Raw genomic sequence first — 19,632 nt, 5'->3', positions numbered from 1 at the left:
GGTCCCCGTGGCCCCGCCCCTGCCGCCCTGCCCCCTAGCGTCAGGGCGAGCTGCTGAGCTGCGCTGGGTTTGGGGTGGCTGCTGCGGTACACACTGAGCCGCGTACGCTCTCGTCGTTTCCCGGCGCTAAGCCCCGGGCTGCCGGCCGTTGACCAGCCTTTCCGTGCCCCCCAACTCTGAGACACCGCGGGAAGAGTTGTCTCTGGCTTTTATTAGACAAGGGGACAGGCAGGGGTTGCGCCGCGCTTCTTTCAGGCTCGCTCCATCCCATCCTGCCTACAAGTCTCCCGAGGTTTCCGGCTTTTCCTTCTCAAGATGCTTCTTCTGGGGACCCTGGTGGGCGAGGGACAGGAGGAGCGTTAGTCACAGGGGTCTAACCAGCCGCCTGGGTTACGGAGTCGGCCCTGCGCCCTCTCCCACTGGTTCCTCCCCTACTTCCTTTCTGGCAAAAATCAATGCCCAGGACTGGACCCCTAAAAGCCCCCTTCTGTGGATGAGTGCAGGGACATGCGTGCCACCCCCATCTGCTCAGCTTCCCCGCTCTGGGGCAGGTAGGATGTGGTGTCGGAGCCCCAGAGAGCAAGGCTGGTGGGCTCACCATGAAGACCCTCTTCTCTTGGGCTGTCTGGAAGCGGCCATGGCCAAACTTGGAGGTGGTGTCAATGAACTTGAGCTCGATGTTCTCCAGGGCCCTGCGGCTGTGGTGCACCAGGAGGGACTGCGGCCGGTGGGAGAGGGGAGCTGTCACCGTAGGAGGTCCCCACTCAGCCCCTCCCATTACCCCCAGTCAGGAAGGTCTCATTCACCCAGATTCTGTTAGAACCTCTCCCTCTTTGCTTTTCCCATCCCCACCCCTCCTGAAGCAGTCTGGAGGACAGGGTAGACCAGACCCCCAACTCCCCCAAGGCCCATGGGACTCCCACTCCCCAGCTCACCACCTGGCACTGACCTTCCTCAGCGTGATGACCCTCTTCTTGGTGCCCGCGATGCAACCTTTCAGCATGATGAAGTCATTGTTGACTTCCCCGTAGTGGGGGAAGCCACCCTGTGGGAAGGTGGGTCCAGGAAAGGGGCTGCTGGGTTAGGAGGCAGCTGGGGGCCCTAGGAGAACTCCCCTGGCCTAGGGTGACATTCTCGATCATTAGTCAGGGCAGCATCTGAGCCACACCCTAAGTCCTTCCCGTGATTATCTTATTTAAAAATCTGCATTTTACAGAGGGGGGAAACTGAGGCTCAGAGGGATGAAGTCACTTGCTCCAGGCCCTGCAGCTGCTACACACTGCATCCGGGGTTTGAGGCCAGGCAGCCTGACTCTAAGGTCACAGTCGGAGCTGCTGCACTCCGCACCCTGTGACAGCAGCTGGAGGATGAGCTGTCTGCAGTGGTGGCTCTGAGAATGCAGGAACAGCAGGGGTTTGGTCCACCCAGGCGGTCCACCCTGGTGCCTGAGCTCTTGGGGGAGGGCAGCACCCCACATGTGCCCCACACATGCACACCAGGCCCCTTAGCCAAACTGGCGGCCCACCCTCACCAGTGGTGTGATGGATTTGTCGGTCACATCGTAGCTGGTGGATGCGTTGTTCTTAACCACCTTCCCATCCTCTGTGTGCAGCCCCCGGCCGATGCGGTAGATCTGCCAGGAGCACAGGGCACATTGGGGACAGCAGGTAGCCTCTGGGGCTGGCAAGATGCCCACACCCATCAGAATGTGGGCTTAGACCCAGGCGCTGGTGGGGGCATTTCAGAGCCTTAGGGGGCCAGGCAGCATCTGGGTCATGCACCCCACTCAGTGGGGTGTGGTCACGGGCATCCCCCCTCAAACCAGGCCTGTGGACACACCTTCTTGTTGAGCTCTGTGCGGTGATGGTAGCCCTTCTGCCCAGCCCGGGCGATGGAGCAGCCCACGCGGGCAGGGTGCCAGGCACCAATGCAGGCCACCTTGCGCAGCCCCTTATGGGTCTTCCTCGGCAGCTTCTTGGTATGCCAGCGGCTCGTGACCCCTGCAGGTTGGAGGGACAGGTGGCTTAGAGGCCAGTTTGGCCCCCACCTCCTCCAGGCAGCCTTCCTGGAGCCGCCATCCCCACCCAGCCCTACCTTTGACGCCCCTGCCCTTGGTGACGGCAATGACATCAATGACCTCACTCTGGCTGAACACGCTGTGCACTGGCACCTGCTTCTCCAGCCGGGCCTGGGCCCAGGCCACCTTCTCAGCCACCGTGCCGCCATTCAGCTGGATCTCCATGATGTGGGCCTTCTTCTGCCGGAAGGGCAGAAGCTTCATCTGTAAGACATGGCACGGCCAGTCGGTTCCCAGAAAGTCACACACACCCCCATTTGCCGACACGACATGGCCAGGTGGTGACCCCTGGCATACTTTCACGCACGCATTCATTCAACAGATGATCCCATGCTCTGGTGTGCCTATATGCCACGTTCTGTGCGAGGCACTGGGGATGCAGCATGGAATGAGGCAGACAGCGTCCTGGCCCCCATGGAGCCACCATCTAGTTGGGCGGCAGAAACCAAGTAAACTCTTGGATAGGCCTAAGTGTTGTGATGAAATATTGAGGGTGGAGGGGACAGTTATTGCACATGAGGGTGGTAAAGGAGGGCCTCTCTGAGGAGGTGACATCAATGGCAAGAAGGAACCACTAGGTGAAGATCTGAGAGCTTTGGGGGCAGAGGGAACCGCATATGCAAAGGCCTTGTGGCAGGAAAGATGGGGGCGCGGTGGTTGGTGGGACAGAAACGAGACCAGTGTGTCTGGACTGTGGTGAACAGGGAGAAGGGTTCAGGACGGTGATAGGTGAGCAGGGGCCTGACCAGGCAGGTCTCATAGGGAGTAGCTTGGGCTTTATTCCAAGTGCAGGGTGTGACATGATCTGATGAACATTTTAAACATCTCTGGCTTCTGCTGTGTGAGGTGGAAGCAGGGACGCGGTTAGGTCACAGCATAGGGCTCAACCAGTACTGATGGAGGACCTGTTGCATATAAGCCTCCTGGGGGGTTTGGTACAGCAGTGAGCAGGAAGCTATGACCCCTGCCCCCATGGAGCTCAAGTCTATGGAGGGAGATGGATGTTAACCAATGACACACGTAACCAGGAACTGCAAGTGTGAGAGTAACTCAGGCAGGTGGGGAGGGTCATTGCTCCGGGCCTGGGAAGGCTTCCCTGAACCTTCCAGAAAAAGCCAGAGGATATATGTAACCTGTCAGCCCACACGAAGCCAGACCCCACTTACGAATGTTGATTCACACCCACATGTGCCAGACCCCAAACAGAGGCGGCCGGCCCCCCACACCCAACACTGGGCAGGCGATCCTGGACCTTTGGAGCATTTCAGGGCCTTGGTTGACTGCTGGGTGTAGCCAGTACCCCGCAGCCCTCAGAGTGCACTGCTGCCCAACACCCCATCCCCGGGGCTGCAGGCGGCTGGCTGGTCAGCCGACACTTTGGGCCTATGCCCGGGGCTCACAGTATTTTTAGGCTGACATTTGCCAGGGCTCCTGGAAGCCAGGCTGAGGGAGGGTGGGCCCAGGGGGTGGACTGGCTGACCAGTGTGGACCAGAGGGTAGGGGCTGACCTGGGTGTGGACGATGACCCGGATGACCTTGCAGTACTTTTTCATGGCAGCAAAGTCCCTCTGCAGCTGCTTCTTGCCGTCGGCGTCGCGCCACCTCCTGCAGGCCTTGGTGAAGGCTTTTTTCTTGCTCTTGTGCCTGAGCCATGCACAGAGGGTGCTCAGCACAGCCAGCACAGCAGCCTCCACTGCATCCTACCAAGCATGGGCTTAGATGTCCCCCTCCTCCCTCCTCCCCTTCCCAGGGGAGGCATTGCTGGGCCCCTGGGGTCCCTGGCCTGGTTCCGGGCGCCCTCCTTAAGCACAGACTGTCTTTCCCTCTCTAGGCCTCAGTTTCCTCCTCCGTAAAGTGGGTACCCTCCCTGCCTCCTGGGACTGAGAGTGAGCAGATGTGCAGGAGCCCAGGGAAGGGACGTGCCAGACAGCCACTGCCACGTGCCCACTTTGCCATGGCTGCTGAACCCACTTCTAAAGCGAACAGTCAGGACTGGCCAGGCCCCACACCCTGTCATTCCTAACCCTTGCCAGGATGCTGGAAGGTGGACATCATTATCCCCATCCTACAGATGAAGAAACCGAGGTTCACAGAGGTCAGATGAGGGGCAAGTTGATCACAATTGCAGCAGCAAAAACAAGGCCAGCTGGCGTTCGCTGAGCTCTTTCCCTGTGCTGAGCACTTGACACACTCTGCTCAGCTCATCCTCAGGGCTGCCCCAAGAGGCGGGGACCTCTCCTATTCCCATTTGATGATGTCTGTGGGGAGTGTGTGTGTGTGTGTGTGTGTGTGTGTGTGTGTGTGTGTGTGGTGGTGGGGGTGAGGTGAGGTTCTAAAAGGTCAGTCAGCTTGCCTGTGGTCACACAGCCTGATCTGACACTAGGGTCCAAGATCCTCGCTTCCCATGGAGGCTACATGTGCCTCTGCCTCCATATGGAAGGGGGTGTCTGTGAGGTTCCTCAGGCAGGGGCACCTTCCCTTTCTGGAGTTAATGCCAGGGAAGATTTGAGGCCTAAGGATGCCCTTCTTTCTGATGAAAAAAGCTTGTCAGTTGGCTATTTCCCTTTTCACCCTGGCTGCTAGGAAGCTCGGAACCAACTCTGACATTCCATCAGATTAGTTCCTTAGTTCACCCTGAGGATGAGAATGTTTGCTTTCCTTTTTCCTCTAACTAATTTCCTCTCCAGCCCTCTAGTCCTCATCTTTTATTGGAGGGAAGGCATCACACACTCACACGCATACACACACACACACACACACACAAACACACACACTTTCCTGCCTTCCACACGCTACTGACGCTCCTCCTCCTGCCCAACCACCCGGCATCCCCACGGGGCCCTCACCAGTCCTTGTAGAAGCGGCGGCGGCACTCGTCGCTGAGATGTTCCGCAAAAATGGTCTTGAAGCTCCGCAGGCCTCGCGGGGTGGCCACGTAGCCCACCACGCCCACCACCACCAGAGGCGGTGTCTCCACAATCGTTACCGCCTCCACCTCCTCCCGCTTGGAAATTTCTGAACGAAACCCAGAGACAGAGGCGTGGAGGGGGGCCTCCGAGTCCCATGGGGAGTTCCATGGAGAGGGGAAAGGGGTGGAAGTGCCGACCACAGCCCCACCTGCCCGCGGGAGGACCCAGCGCCAGAGCCCCAGGGCTGTTGCAGACAGAGGCCCCTGTGAGCAGGCCCCTGACCTCCAGCCCTGAGCCTCCCCACTCCCGACCCTTCTCTCCCTGCTCTGCCCTGTGTGTGGAGCCACTGCTGGGCAAGACCCCACAGGTGTCCACAGTAGCTCTGACTCAGCTCAGGTAAGGCCTGACCTGCTCCTGCCTCGGTTTCCCCACCAGACCGCCCAGGAGTGGGCCAGGAGAGCCACAGCCAGAGCAGCGTCCCCCAAAGGGCAGGGTTGGTCATCCTCTAGGGGAGTACAAATGGGCACTATGAATGTATGTGGATGAGTTCTAGAACAAAACCTAAGACTTGTCCTAAACCCATGATTTTATAGATGTTATTAATGAGGCTGATCCAAAGTCAAAGAAGTATATGCTTAAAATATATATTAGGGGAATTCCCTGGCGGTCCAGGGGTTAGGACTTGGCACTTTCACTGCCGAGGGCCCGGGTTCGATCCCTGGTCACGGAACTAAGATCCTGCAAGCCGCGTGGCGCAGCCAAAAAATATATACTTTAGGAGAGATGGAGAACAGATGAGTGGTTGCCAGAAGGTTGGGGGGTGGTGGCTGTGGCTATAATAGGGCAACAGGAGGGACTGTTGTGGGAATGGGACGTTCCAAGGTGGTGGGTACATGCATTTACACATGACAGAACCTGTCATTTACACGTGACAGAACCATAGAACTAAATAAACACACATCTTATTCAGGAGAATCCAGCATAAGATGAGTAGGGTGTATCCATGTCATTATCCAACTATGACATATTACCATGGTTTTAAGAGATGTTTCCATTGGGGAAACTGGGTAAAGGGTGCATGGGATCCCTCTGTATTATTTCTTATAACCACACTACGATGATCTCAAAACCGGAAGTGTGTAGGGGCACCTGCCCTTGAATCTTAGCTTCTACAAGTTTCATAACTGCTTTATTTCCTCATCTGTAAACTGGGGCAATGACAGATGGGTTCTTGAGGCACGGCCAGCAGCCAACGTTCTGACTGAGGTGCCCATGGGCGGGGCCTGGCCCCTTCTGGGGCTGTTTCCCCTCCAGGAGCCCAGTTGTGGCTCCTAGCCTCTGGAAGGACCTCCAGATCTTCTGGCGGTTGGGGGTGCTCGGCCCGCCCCCCAGGGGCCCCTAGAGGCCACTCACTGAGCCCTGGCCGGTGCACCTCCCGCAGAGTGTGTGTCATGCCAGCCTTGTAGCCCAGGAAGGCCGTGAGGTGCACGGGCCGGCTGGGGTCGTCCCGAGGCCACGTCTTCACCTTGCCCCGGTGCCGGCGGCTCCTCTTGTGTGGCAGGAAGCCCAGTTGTCCATGCCGAGGGGCAGAGAACTTCCGGTGGGACTGGGGACAGAAGGGGAGGGAGATCAGAGCTGGGGTCTCCCTGCTGGGTACAGCTGGGCGGTCCCAGAGACCAGACCGGAAGTGAGCTAGAGACCCCAGGCTGAGACCTGGTGGCCCTCAGGGCCTGCATCTGTCCACAAGAAAGGAGGGAAACTTCTCCAAGGGCAGTGTCTTAGGGACAGAGCCAGCGGCAGCCCCCCTCACCCATGGGCTTCCTGTCTCAGTGGCCTGGCCCTGCCTGGCTGGGCCCAGAAGTGGCAGGTCCACACCGCAGCCAAGGCCACAGAGGCAGGGGGCCGCTGCCATCTGTCCCTCTGTTTGCCTGTCCTAGGCCTGGAAGCCAGAGCTTGGGCCCCCTGCTGCCCCTCTAATCACTTATTCTGTCACAGGTCCAAGGACCTTCTCTGCTGGGATAGATCCCAGAAGCCCACCTGCCCCTCGCCAGGAAGCTGGCGTGCTTCCCCCCAACCCCCCTCCCACCAGCCCACTGACCATAGAGGCCTGGCTCTGCAGGTTAGGAAGGGAAGGGGCCACCTCACCAGGCGTCGGAGGTCAAGTGGCAGGGCCAGGACGCACAGCAGCCAGATCCCAGATTTAGCCCCTGGCAGGGGAGCTCTGTCATCTCCTGTGGCGGATGTGGGCTCTGGTGTCAGGAGCGGGCCTGGCCCAGGGCAGGGCGAAGGGGGGCAGCCTGGGCAGCCTGGGGGGGTGCACCTGGAGCTAGGGCTGGCACTCGTTTCCTCAAGGGTCCTGGGACTGGGTCACACACTTTTCTGCTTTGTGTGACCCTCCAAGACAGGAACAACTTGCCCTGGCAGGGGGTTTAGGAACTTGGGTTGGGGAGCTTCCCTTGGGCAGCTGCCATTAGGAGGGTCTGAGTCCAGTTTGCTGGCCTTGAAGCAGAGCAGATTCCTGTGCTGTCCTGAGGCTGTGAGCCTGAGCTGGACAAATGGTGGGAAGATAGGGAAGTTTGGCTCTGTGCCCAGAGGATCACTAGAGCTGTGATTCAATCAAGGTACCTTGACTCTAGTAGCTGTGAGCCAAGAACACTTAGGATACTTTTTTTTTAAATATTTATTTATTTGGTTGCACCAGGTCTTAGTTGCAGCAGGCGGGCTCCTTAGTTTCGGCATGCATGTGGGATCTAGTTCCCTGACCAGGGATTGAACCCGGGCCCCCTGCATTGGGAGTGCAGAGTCTTAACCACTGCACCACCAGGGAAGTCCCTTAAGATAATTTTATGAACTTAAATATTTTTTATACTTTTTAAAAATAAATTTATTTATTTATATTTTATTTTTGGTTGTGTTGGGTCTTTGTTGCTGCGTGCAGGCTTCCTCTAGTTGTGGCCAGCAGGAGCTACTCTTTTATTTATTTATTTATTTATTTATTTATTTATTTATTTATTTATTTTTGGCTGTGTTGGGTCTTCGTTTCTGTGTGAGGGCTTTCTCTAATTGCGGCGAGCAGGGGCCACTCTTCATCACAGTGTGCGGGCCTCTCACTATCGCGGCCTCTCTTGTTGTGGAGCACAAGCTCCAGACGCGCAGGCTCAGTAGTTGTGGCTCACAGGCCTAGTTGCTCTGTGGCATGTGGGATCTTCCCAGACCAGGGCTCGAACCTGTGTCCCCTGAATTGGCAGGCAGATTCTCAACCACTGTGCCACCAGGGAAGCCCAGGAGCTACTCTTCATTGCAGTGCGCAGGCTTCTCATTACAGTGGCTTCTCTTGTTGCGGAGCATGGGCTCTAGATGCACGGGCTTCAGTAGTTGTGGCTTATGGGCTCTAGAGCACAGGATCAGTAGTTGTGGCTCATGGGCTTAGTTGCTCCACGGCATGTGGGATCTTCCCGGACCAGGGCTCGAACCTGTGTCCCCTGCATTGGCAGGCAGATTCTTAACCACTACGCCACAAGGGGAGTCCCTGAAATCTCTTATTTTTTAATTCAAAGATTTTATGGTTATAAAGTTCTGTAATTGTAGAATCAGAGTTTTACAGGCCTAAGATATCTCTGCAGGTCTGTGGATTTTGCATCCCTGGGTGCTAAAATTCTATGCTACTAAAATCTACAATTCTTTGTTTTTGTCATTGTTTTTGAATGACAAAGCTACTTTTAATACTTTGGGCTGAGTCCTGCAGGAAAAAAATCACTTGGAAGGGGTAAACCCCTCAGGCCAGAAATGGCCCCGGGGGAGAGAGGCTCCCTGAAGGAAGGAAGAACAGGAGCGACATGTTGCAGACTCAGGGCCAAAGGGAACCCCCTCGGTGCTGGGCCTGGGAGCACATGGTGGGGGCTCCAGCCACACAGGCCAAGGGCCAGAGGGTTGGACGTGGAGCCACAAAGCTGCTTGGGTTCCTCCCTCTCATTTGCCTTTTTCTGCTTCTGCTGCATGATCTCTGAGTCCGTCCACTGCTGGGTGGCAGCAGAAAGCCATCATCTGGGCGCTTTCCCTTAACTGAGTACTATACTCTGCTTTCTCATATTCCTCTGGTGGGCGAGCTCGTGCTGGTTACTGCAGGTCATGCGATGACTCCGGCCCACCTCCATTGGGTCCCCTCGTTCAGCCCAACATTGCAGGTCAATGTTATGATTAGTTGAGTGTGACAATTTCTAAGAGTTCATGATTTGAAGATTTAAGGTTACTATGATTCTGGATTCCGTGCGTCCATAGAGTTAATGACTGACCCCAGCCTCTGGGCAGGAAGTGACCAGCACCCATCCTCCCTGGTGCTAGCCAGGGGGTGTGCCAGGTATGGAGATCACAGAGGGTGGCCAGTAGGGCCCTGGTCAGTGAAGCTGCCTCAAGGGCACAACAGTGCTCAGGGCCAGGATGGAACCCTCAGAACCAAAACAGAGTGCCCTGTGCCCAGGGTAGGAGCCACTTCTCCCTAGTCGTGGGGTGGGGGGTGGAGAGGGCAAACCCTACCTCCTGTGCCGCCCCAGGCAGCCCCCTCTCGAAGCTCAGTGGCATCAGCCAGTCCATGAGGGGCCCTGGCAGACACAATGGAGCTCAGAGAGGGATGTAGGGAATGGACAATTCAGGAAGGCTTCCTGGAAGAGTACAGCCTTTGGCAGCTTGTGTTATCTGTTGACTTTGTTATTTGCTCTACCGGCCTGAGTTCTCCAGAAGAGTCCAGCTGTGTTCATCATCCTGCCCCCTGCTGCACTTGGCACGTGCCTACACGCCATCCGAACTGAATGGTTTCCTTACTCCTGTGTCTGTCTCCCCTTAGAATGTAAATAGGGATCTGTTTCCTTCACCTCTGATACCAGCGCCCAGCACACAGCAGGCGCTCGTCGCGTGTGCAATGACGCGGCGGTCCCATGCGGGGGCGCTCGCACTGAGAAGCATCTCCCGAGGCCACACTTGGGCAGGCGGGGCGAACTACAAGTCCCATGGTGCCTCGCGAGCGCCGGCCGTCCTGCGCAGGCGCGGCCGCTCTCCGGTTGTCCTCTGTGTGGGCGAACTAGGCCGCGGGACCGAGGCGGAGGCCGTGGGAGCGCGTCCGAGAGTCGAGGCCGCTGCGCGCCGCCGCCATGCCGGACAGCTGGGACAACAGTGTGTACCCCGAGCCCCCGCGCCGCACGCCGGCGCCCTCGCCGCAGACCTCTCTGACCAACCCTATCACCTATTTTACGAAGGCTTTCGACCTCCTCGTGGACCGGCCAGTGACCCTCGCGAGAGGTACGAGCCCCTGCCGGGCCTTGCGCCCCGGGGCCCCCTCACCGCTCCCGGGCCCCCCGCACCCGTCACTCAGCCTGGACCCCCACTGCACCCCAGGCCCCACCTCTTGGGACGACCCCCCCACACACACACCAAGAGCCCTCACTGCTGTATGGCCCTTGCCGCCGTCCACGGACCCCTGGTCTCCGGCCTCGCTCAAATGTTAGGGGCTGTTTGCTGATGGAAGTCATCTGCGTCCTGAGGCTTGTTAGATCCCACTCTCCCTGCACGCTTTGCATCCTGCGTTTTGCACAGCAGGCGGTCACAGAGGGCTGTTGAGGTACAGGGGTTCTCCCAACCCTTTTCATGCCTGCAAAATGGCCCGGGTGGTCACTGATGGCCGAGGCCCCTTCCACCTACGTGTGCTGTAACTTGCCCTCCGTGTGTGCCCACGCTTGAGAGCTGCCCAAATTCCGCCATCTCTGGTCCAAACTAGGTGAACGATGGTTTTAAACCATCGTTGTCCAGTTTGTGGTTCAGCCATCTTGGTGGTGCAGCAGGCAGAGCATAATGCCCTTAGTCACTAGTGCCAGGCGATTCATCCATGCACCTAATTAATCAATCCATTCGTTCAACAACAGAACATTTGGGGTGCATAGCATGCCCTGGTGGCTCTTTGTGGGAGGAGGAACCACCCCCACCCCATCCCACACCAACCCAAGGTCTGGAAAAAACAGTAGTGGATCTGCTCCCTCTTTTGTATAGCAGTTTTTTAGAAAGTGTTTTATACGTCTGGATGGATGAGATCTCACTAGGTCCAACTTGTTCATTTACCCATGGGGAAGTTGAGGCCGGAAGGTCAGCAGTAGCAGAACTGGGACTGGAATCCCTGCTGGTGGCTCCCTGTTGGGGCCTCTTTGCCTCCACAGTGGAATCCCCGTGCTCTGGGGGAGCTGGGCCGGCAGGAGGGACTGTAGCAGGGTGTGGGCTTGCAGAGAACGGGCTCTGAATCCTGCCATCTCTCAGAGCCTGGGTCTCCTCTCTGTAAATGAAAAGGACCTGCCCCCCATAGGGTTATCGTGGGGACAAAGTGAGTTAATGCATTATGGAACACAGGGTGGTTCCTGGCTTACAAGAAACTCTCCATAAACCGTAGACATTGCCATTTGTAGCCCAGTCCTTTCCAGGAGTGTCCGCCAGCCCACACCTCTTCTTTGGGAGTCCAGTTGCCAGTCTTTGTAAAAGCTGGGAACATTTGGGAAACCTGCCTCTTCCACGGCTTATGAGAAATACAAAGCTAAGAGCCCTTTCAAATGGTGGCTTGTCCAAACCAATAGGGCCTTTGGACCTAGGGTTTTCCCTTTGCACCTGGGGTTTTCTCTTTGCAGAGTTTATAGAGCGGCAGCATGCCAAGAACAGGTATTACTACTACCACCGTGAGTTCCGCCGTGTGCCGGACATCACTGAGTGCAAGGAGAAGGACGTATTGTGCATGTTTGAAGCAGAAATGCAATGGAGAAGAGACTAGTAAGTCCTCCCCCTTGGGCTTCTGCTCTTAGTCAGTGAATACTATTGAGAGCCCTGTGCAATGAGCATATTCCCTCCGGATGCCATGAGATGGTGGCCAACCCAGATCTAGGGGTGGAGGGGCCAGACCACAGGGCTCCCAGGCCCTGCTTTCATTTTACTTTCCCTGAGTACAGGGAATCCTTATAGACCTTAGACCAGCGGTCCCCAACCTTTTTGGCACCAGAGACCAGTTTCATGGAAGAGTTTTTCCACGGGGTGGCGAGGTGGGGGCAGGTTCAGGCAGTAATGCGAGCGATGGGGAGTGGCAGATGAAGCTTCGGCAGTGGTCCACGGCCCTGGGGGTTGGGGACCCCTGTTGTTCACCACCTGTCTCATTTTCTTTTCAGCAAAGTTGATCAGGAAATCGTCAACATTATCCAGGAAAGGCTAAAGGCCTGTCAGCAGAGGGAAGGTGAGAGCTACAGGCAGAACTGTGCCAAGGAGCTGGAGCAGTTCACCCAAGTGGCCAAGGCCTACCAGGACCGCTGTGAGTCAGCTCCACCCCAGCCTGCCCCCAGCTACTCCTGCCACCTCACTTCCCAGTTCTCCTTCCAGTCTCCACACAGCTGGGTACTAAACGTTTGGCTAATTAGCCCAGTCTCTGGTGGTTGTAAAAAACAATCATCTTACCTCATCCCTTGTCTGCTCAATAACTTGTCTTAGCTGCCTGAGCCCTCCCTGCATGGAGAAAAGACCACAAATTCCCATCATGGCTCATGACTCCCCTCCCCATCTCTTTCCCAGATCATGACCTGGGGGCCCATTATTCTGCCAGGAAGTGCCTGGCAAAACAGAAGCAGAGGATGCTGGAAGAGAGAAAAGCCGCCAAAGAGGCTGCTCCTGCCTGAGGCAGCTCGAGCCACCTCACGTGTCTGTGTCTGTTGCTATTGCTAAAATAAAGAGTAATGGAATCTCTGTGGTGTCATCTTTAGCCCCCAGCCTTGACACATTGATAAGTAAGCTTTATTCAGATTTCTCATCTTATTGGCCCCATTTCCCTTCTAAATTCAGCCACCACTAAACTTGAGAATACAGAGTTCCCTGATGGTCCAGCAGTTAGGGACTCTGCACTTTCACTGCTGGGGGCCCGGGTTCAACCCCTGGTCCGGAAACTAAGATCCCACAAGCTTCATGGTACAGTGCCCCCCCCAGAAAACAAGAGACAACTATATAAACTAGCTTCATTCACTTTATTTTTCTTATACAAAACTATGTGGTGGCTACAGCTGGAGCCTGGGTCCTCTGCACGGAAACTCTGGTGTGGGTCTTTACAAGATGGTCAGTGAATTCCTAGAAAGACAAAAAGAGGCTTTCGTTGTAACCAAATAGACTGCTACCCTTTGCTTTGCCCGGCCTGCCTAACAGGGTAGCGGGGCAGGCAGTACCTGATACGGAGACTTGGTGAACACCGTCTCTTTCCAGAGATCAGGAGTGAGATAACTGTAGGTCTTAGAAATGGCATCAAAAGTGGCCTTGGCTGAAAAAGGGAAAATAGGAGAGGGTTAGTGAACTGACCTGAGATGAACCCCCAGTTACAGCAAGAAGCTGTCGCACTCCTAGGAACAGAGAGGCCACTGTGGGCCAGTCTGTCGTGCATTAGGAGGGCCTTCCTCTCTCTCTCAAGATACACCAACCACACACAGAATGTGACTGAGCAGAGCTGAGAGAAGCCAGAGTCTACGTGTGGGCCACCTACCGAAGTTGCCCAGCGTGGCAGTGCAGCCCCTGGCAGAAGTGTAGCAGTCGTCAATTCCAGCCATCATCAATAGCTTCTTGGGCACAGGGGCTGAGACGATGCCAGTGCCCCTGGGGGCAGGGATGAGACGCACCAGCACAGAGCCACAGCGGCCAGTCACCTGGGAAGGGGTAGAGTCGAGATGGGCTGGAGAGTCTGCACCACTGCGGGCCCTGCCTCGCACCACCACCCAGCCTACCTTGCAAGGGACGGTATGGGGCTTGCCGATCTTGTTCCCCCAGTAGCCTCGTCGCACGGGGACGATGGAGAGCTTGGCCAGAATGATGGCCCCACGGATGGCAGTGGCTACCTCCTTAGAGCACTTCACACCCAAACCAACATGTCCGTTGTAATCCCCGATGGCAACAAACGCCTGCAAAGAGACTGACGTGGCTGGTGGTCCACTGCCCTTCATAACGTCAGTAGCCACCCACCGCACAGGGTCTGTTGTGCCCCTCAAGGAAAGACTGGCCACCAGGAGACCTATCTGAGATCCTGAGGAGATCCTTGCTCTCTCTCTCCGTTACGAAAGTCACACGCGTGAAGACAAGTGCAACCATGCAGAGCTGAGAGAGTCTCATAAAAGCCTTTGATAGGAACAGCCTAGGAAAATAAGATGGCTGGGGTACCTTGAACCTGGTCCGCTGGCCAGCACGGGTCTGCTTTTGCACAGGCATGATCTTTAAAACCTCGTCCTTGAGAGATGCCCCCAAGAAAAAGTCAATGATCTCAGATTCCTACAAGAAAAAAATTTGTGACAAGTGTTTAATAAAACCAAAGGTGGAGCCTAGGACCCCTCAATGTCCAACCAATGACAAAGCGCCCTCGACCCCAGGCCAAGGCCCCACCCAAGAAAAAGAGAACCTATGTTTACCTTAATGGGCAAAGAAAAGAGATAGATCTCCTCCAGGGACTTGATCTTCATGTCCTTGACCAAGCGGCCCAGCTTGGTGACGGGGAGCCACTGGAAGAGGAAAAGGCGCAGCAGGTGCCCAGGACCGCCTTCCCGGTGCCGTCCAAGGGCTTGCCTCACGCGCATAGCGCAGACCTACCTCCTTGTCCTCGGCCTTGCCTCCGCGAGCTCCGCGGCCTCGGCCCCGGCCCCGACCGCGGCCCCGGCCCCGGCCCCGGACGCCGCTGCCGAAGCCTCCGCGGAAGCCACCACGGCCTCCCATGCCAGGACCCCCGGGGCCTCCAGGGCCTCCGGTCCCTCCCGCAGCACCGGCGTCATCCGCCATTTGCTAAAAAGAGTAACAAGAACCAGCCGATCAGTGAGGCCCTGGCATCTACGGACGCCTCGGACGCCCAGGCCGGGCTTCAGCCCTACAGCGCGGGCGCACCAGCCCGGACCCCGCCCGATGGCGGTGGATTCCCACCGCCCAGGCCCACCGGCTGCCTCTACTAACGCGAATACTCACGTGTTTTTAAGGAATAAAAGAAGGAAGCCGCCCCCAAGGGAGTCTTTATATAGCGCCAAGCGCCGCGAGATCTCGGCTGCCCCACCCCAATCGCCCTAGCGCCAAGGGCCTATAAAACGGCCTGTGATTGGCTCCGAGGGGCCCCGCCCCCGCCGAGCTCTGCGAGTTCCCGCGTGTCTGCGGCCCCGGAATCTGCGCGACTGGGACGCTGCTATAAGGGGCCGCTCGGCCTCTACCTCGTCTTCTCCGGCTGCAGGTAGGTCTGTTCAGGAGGTTCTTCGGTCTGGCACTTTGCGGCGCTGTGGGGTGGTTGGTAGATCGGCGTTGGTTGAAAATCACCTGCGGCTTTGGCCGTGGCCGCAGGTGAGACTCTGCGCCCAGAGCCACCGGGGGCCTCAGCTCACCGCCCGCTCCTCCGTGTGGGGAGGTGAAACCCAGGCCCCGACACGCGCCGCCGCTCCGGGCCCGGTTGCGGCCGCTCTTATGTTCTGGACTCTTGGTACCTGATTCCTGATCTCGTCTTCTACCCGCAGGATACCTGGATGCTCAGAGCCTGAGGCCGACGCCGCCATGACCGGGGGGGGGAATGGGGGCTCTGCTTTCGTTTTTCAATAAAGCTGTTGATCTGATTCGTCCGTGTGTGGGTGTTCTTGATCCCCCGACTACCATCCTGGAAAACGCATCTGCTGACGTGGGAACCGAGGTGTGCTGTGGAGGAGAGACCTTTGTGGGACACCTCTTTACTGGCCAGCTCAACTCTGCTTTGGATGCCACGCAGGGGTAGAACCCGGTCTTGGAGGTTGGCAGGTGATTTCTAAGATCCCACCCTCCAAAAGCGGCAGAGCCAGGTTTGAAACCATATTATTTCTACCCACACCCCGTATCTTCTACATCAGCATGTAAAGTACCTTGAGCTTGAGGTGAGTCAGGCTGGATCAGCAAAACACTAACAAGGGTGGGAGTGTAAGACTTGCAGGTCAGAGGCTTGCAGCGGCTCCCTATTGCGCTCAGGAAAGGGTTAGGGCCTTTAGGATTTGATGAGCTCAACACTCAGTGGTATTGAAACTGCAGTTCTCTGTTCTGTGCCTCACACATGGAAATTGGTTTCCCCACACCTTTCCTCATAGGCCTACCCAGGTGGTCAGCCTACCTGCTCTGGGAGGCTCTCCCACATGCTAGGCTCCTGCTGTGGTACCACGGAAATCTGGTCCTCACTCCTGGTCTGTACCCTGGAGCTAGCTCCACAGGTCTCTGATCCTGAGACCTGATGATGAGTCAATGTCTAAAGCCCCCTGAGCTCTTGGGGATCTGGCCACCTGGGCAGCCTATTTGAGGAAGAAGAGGGGAACAGTCCCTGCACTCCTGCTGGAGCCTCAGCTTTGAGGAAATAGCCCCTGGAAGCTTGGTTCCAGCCTTAGTGTTATTTGAAGATGGCTGTCAGCCACCCCAAAGGCAGAGGCAAGGCAGGGGCTCCAGAGATCTATCCCGGCTCTGGGCTGCCCTGTGACTTGAGAGGGGAGCAAGAGCCAGGTGGTGCCCCGGGCCAGGGCTGTGATTGGCCTGAGCTGGACAATGCCACTGATGTCAGCCTGTTCCTGCTATGAAATGGAGGCTCCTGAGCCCCAGCGGTCAGTGGAGCTGCCATCCAGACAGAGATCATGGTGAGCTTTTAGACCTGTCCAGAGCTGGACCCCATTCCTCACTAAGATGATGTGCACAGTGGAGTACAAGCTCCCAAACAGGACACGGAAACCTTTCAGAGGGCTCTGGCCAAGTCTTTTTTTTTTTTTAATAGTATTTATTTGGTTGCACTGGGTCTTAGTTGTGGCTCACGGGCTCCTTAGTTGAGGCTTGAGAACTCTTAGTTGCAGCATGCATGTGGGATCTAGTTGCCTGACCAGGGATCGAACCCGGGCCCCCTGCATTGGGAGCACAGATTCTTATCCACTGCGCCATCAAGGAAGTTCCTCTGGGCAAGTGTTAACTCCAGGCCAAGGCCAGCTTCTACAGCTGGAGGTTGGTAGTCATGGGGGGTCTTGACCCTCACCGCTGTCGCCTCAAAGTGGGTGCTGACCCAGCCCTCCACTTGGGGCTCTCATGTGGCCCACCTCCCACCCAAAGCTTCCTGGGGTCCTTCTCTGGGCATGTGGAGTGGGGAGCCAGATCCTGGTCCCAGCCAGGCCCTGATGCTGGCCTGGCCTTTGCAGAGTGGCGGGTATGATCTCAACATCTTCACCAGCCCTCCCAGCTGCAACTTCCTGTGCTCTGTCTGCCACGGAGTTCTCAAGAGGCCGATGAAGTTGCCATGCAGCCACATCTTCTACAAGAAGTGCATCCTCCCGTGGCTAGCCAGGTGCTACTGGGCACCCAAAAGGCTGGAGGGCAGGGGTGGGGCTGGGAGCCATTCCTGGGGCCCAGAACAGAGCGGAAGGTCAGCCAAGCACTGGGTCATGACGGCCATAAAGTTCAGCTGCCAAATCTCCTGGACACTAATGTATGTGAGTCTGGTCACCCTGTGGTATCTGCAGCCCTTCGCCCCAGCCTCAGAGCTGAGAGCTCCCTATAATGCCCTCTTATGTCTCTTCCAGCTAAAGAGAAGGAGGGACCACCAGGGGAGGCATGTTGCTGCCACTTGCTCTCCTCCCACTCCCAACAATCACCCCCACTCATGTCTCCTAGACAAAAGACCTGTCCGTGCTGCAGGAAAGAGGTGAAACAGAAAAAGATGGTACATGTGAATAAACTCCAGAAGATCATTGGCCGCCTGGAAGTCAAGGTAGCTCAAAACACCCACTCCCACCACCCTACCCTCCTCACCCCTGTAGGGGTGGGGAACAGAGCCAGGAGAGGGGTTGAAAAGAATCCCATCCTCAGAACTCAGGGTTTCTACACCAACAGACTGCCCTCCTTGAGGTCATCAGACTTGGCTGAATTTGAGTCACTTCTCTACCACTTACTTGCTGTGTGACTTTGGGCATGTTACCGAAACTTTCTGAGCCCCAGAAGCCCCAGCTGTAAAATGGGGATTATAAAGGATGGACTGTCTGTTTTGCTGCCCATTACTCTCCAGCCCCGTAGTTTTATAGATGGGGAAATTGAGATTTTATTTAAAAAACCTGACTGGGCAGTTCCCTCATGGTCTAGTGGTTAGGATTCAGTGCTTTCACTGCCATGGCTCAGGTTCAATCCCTGGTCGGGGAACTAAGATCCCACAAGCCACACAGTGGGACCAAAAGTAAAAAACCTGGCATACAAACAATCCACCAGACCAACCCAACCATGTAACTCCCTGTTCTCTAAACCTCAAGTCCTGTCCCCCTCCTCTCAGAGATCTAGATTTTTCCCACCTCCAAGCATTTGCTCCACTGTTTCCCTCTCTCCACCAAGCCAGTGGTACATAAGAGCTTGGGAGGCTCCCAGTTCAGTGGTTCCTGCTCAGTGGAATGCCATGGATGGGGGATTCTATGGGGGGCGGCCAGCTCATGGCTGGCAGTGCCTCACCTGGTTTGGCTCACACGATGCTCTCCTCCACCACCAGTGCAAAAACGCCGAAGCTGGCTGCCTGGTGACGTGCCCCCTGGCCCATCGGAAGGGGCACCAGGACTCATGCCCTTTCGAGCTGATGGCCTGTCCCAACGAGGGGTGCACGTCACGGGTGCCTCTTGGGAACCTGGCCGAGCACCGGCAGAATTGCCAGCATGGTGCCCATCAGCGCTGCCCCCTGGGCTGCGGGGCCACCCTGGGCCCGGCCGAACGTGCAAGCCGCAACTGCTACCGTGAGCTTCGCGAGGCCTGGTGCCAGCGCCAGGAGCGCAGCCGGACCCTGGTGCTGCGCCTGCTAAGGCGCATGTGCAAGGTGTACCGGTCTGCCAACCTCATCCGCCGGCAGCTGCGCCAGCTCCGAGAGTTCCTGGAGGAAGATGACGCCCTGCTCTTGGGCGCCCCGCAATAGGAGGCTGAGGCCCCCCCAGAAGGCAGCACTGGAGCTGAGATGGGGGGGCCCAGGGCCAAGCTACCTTGTAAATAGGGGAGTAAATAAACGCAGAGCCCAGGCCTGACCGCCTCACCACCGCTGTGCTTGCTCTGCTCACGCCTCCCCCTCCACGCATTACTCACCTCATCTAAAAGGGACATCTTGGCCTGTTTCCCTGGACCTTTCCAAGTTCTTTCCCACCAGTTCTTCACACTGGCTCACCGGCTTCCCTGGTGTTTCCCAAGTGCCTAGAACAGTGCTTTGCACGTGGAATGTGCTCAATCAATATTTGAACTACTCTGAAATCACCCGATTTATTAATGTACCTGAGTCATTTCTCATACTATACCGGAAGCCCTAAGGCAGAGCCCGGTTCACAGGCTATAGCTGCTAACTCACCACACCTGAACACTCTTGCCCCAAACCCCAGAATGCCAAGGGGGTAGGAGTCTTGGGATTACTTTAGTAAACATTTCCTACGAATACCTTTTTTGCAATACATTTATTTATTTATAAATAAAAACGCGCACGGCCTTTTGCTGCGGCGAGCCGGGTCTACTCTTCTTGCGGTGAGCGGGCTTCTCATTGCAGTGGCTTCTCTTGTTGGAGAGCACGGGCTCTATGCGCACAGGTTTCAGTAGTTGTGGCTTGCGGGCTCTAGAGCGCAGGCTCAGTAGTTG

At 56.5% G+C, this 19,632-nt stretch overlaps 4 protein-coding genes across 4 annotated transcripts; 2 read left to right on the top strand and 2 right to left on the bottom strand.

Annotated features, from left to right (window-relative positions):
* Positions 1-250: 250 nt before the first annotated feature.
* RPL3L (ribosomal protein L3 like) lies at positions 251-2,281 on the bottom strand (the record flags this gene model as incomplete). Its single annotated transcript, XM_081256701.1, has 6 exons — positions 251-333; positions 599-718; positions 950-1,045; positions 1,532-1,633; positions 1,840-2,000; positions 2,095-2,281. 6 exons carry the CDS (start codon positions 2,279-2,281, stop codon positions 277-279), a joined length of 723 nt encoding a protein of 240 aa, XP_081112827.1. The 3' UTR covers positions 251-276.
* Positions 2,282-10,027: 7,746 nt separating this feature from the next.
* Positions 10,028-12,737, top strand: NDUFB10 (NADH:ubiquinone oxidoreductase subunit B10). Its single transcript, XM_081256247.1, has 4 exons — positions 10,028-10,278; positions 11,646-11,784; positions 12,174-12,313; positions 12,571-12,737. The coding sequence occupies exons 1-4, from the start codon at positions 10,131-10,133 to the stop codon at positions 12,672-12,674; spliced, it is 531 nt and encodes a 176-aa protein (XP_081112373.1). The 5' UTR covers positions 10,028-10,130; the 3' UTR covers positions 12,675-12,737.
* A 260-nt stretch (positions 12,738-12,997) lies between these two features.
* On the bottom strand, positions 12,998-14,959 carry RPS2 (ribosomal protein S2). The gene is made up of 7 exons (XM_081257096.1): positions 14,614-14,959; positions 14,436-14,525; positions 14,191-14,298; positions 13,761-13,934; positions 13,523-13,682; positions 13,212-13,303; positions 12,998-13,116 (listed from the first exon to the last, which is right to left on the bottom strand). The coding sequence occupies exons 1-7, from the start codon at positions 14,797-14,799 to the stop codon at positions 13,036-13,038; spliced, it is 891 nt and encodes a 296-aa protein (XP_081113222.1). The 5' UTR covers positions 14,800-14,959; the 3' UTR covers positions 12,998-13,035.
* Positions 14,960-16,749: 1,790 nt separating this feature from the next.
* RNF151 (ring finger protein 151) lies at positions 16,750-18,931 on the top strand (the record flags this gene model as incomplete). The annotated part of the gene is made up of 3 exons (XM_081256014.1): positions 16,750-17,332; positions 17,659-17,755; positions 18,518-18,931. The coding sequence occupies exons 1-3, from the start codon at positions 17,124-17,126 to the stop codon at positions 18,929-18,931; spliced, it is 720 nt and encodes a 239-aa protein (XP_081112140.1). The 5' UTR covers positions 16,750-17,123.
* Between the last annotated feature and the right edge of the window lie 701 nt (positions 18,932-19,632).

Source organism: Mesoplodon bidens (assembly GCF_964165515.1).
Source record: "Mesoplodon bidens genome assembly, chromosome: 15".
Taxonomy (NCBI): Eukaryota; Metazoa; Chordata; class Mammalia; order Artiodactyla; family Ziphiidae; genus Mesoplodon; species Mesoplodon bidens.
This window is presented reverse-complemented; position numbering and strand designations above follow the sequence as displayed.

Bases quoted from the DNA above. Each gene is read 5' to 3' on its own strand.
- NDUFB10 (XM_081256247.1), top strand. From the start codon at position 10,131: ATGCCGGACAGCTGGGACAACAGTGTGTACCCCGAGCCCCCGCGCCGC. The intron at 10,279-11,645 runs GTACGAGCCCCT...TTCTCTTTGCAG, and splicing joins GCCAGTGACCCTCGCGAGAG to AGTTTATAGAGCGGCAGCAT. The intron at 12,314-12,570 runs GTGAGTCAGCTC...TCTCTTTCCCAG, and splicing joins CAAGGCCTACCAGGACCGCT to ATCATGACCTGGGGGCCCAT.
- RPS2 (XM_081257096.1), bottom strand. From the start codon at position 14,799: ATGGCGGATGACGCCGGTGCTGCGGGAGGGACCGGAGGCCCTGGAGGC. The intron at 13,683-13,760 runs GTAGGCTGGGTG...ACCCCTTCCCAG, and splicing joins CCCATACCGTCCCTTGCAAG to GTGACTGGCCGCTGTGGCTC. The intron at 13,304-13,522 runs GTAGGTGGCCCA...TCCCTTTTTCAG, and splicing joins TGCCACGCTGGGCAACTTCG to CCAAGGCCACTTTTGATGCC.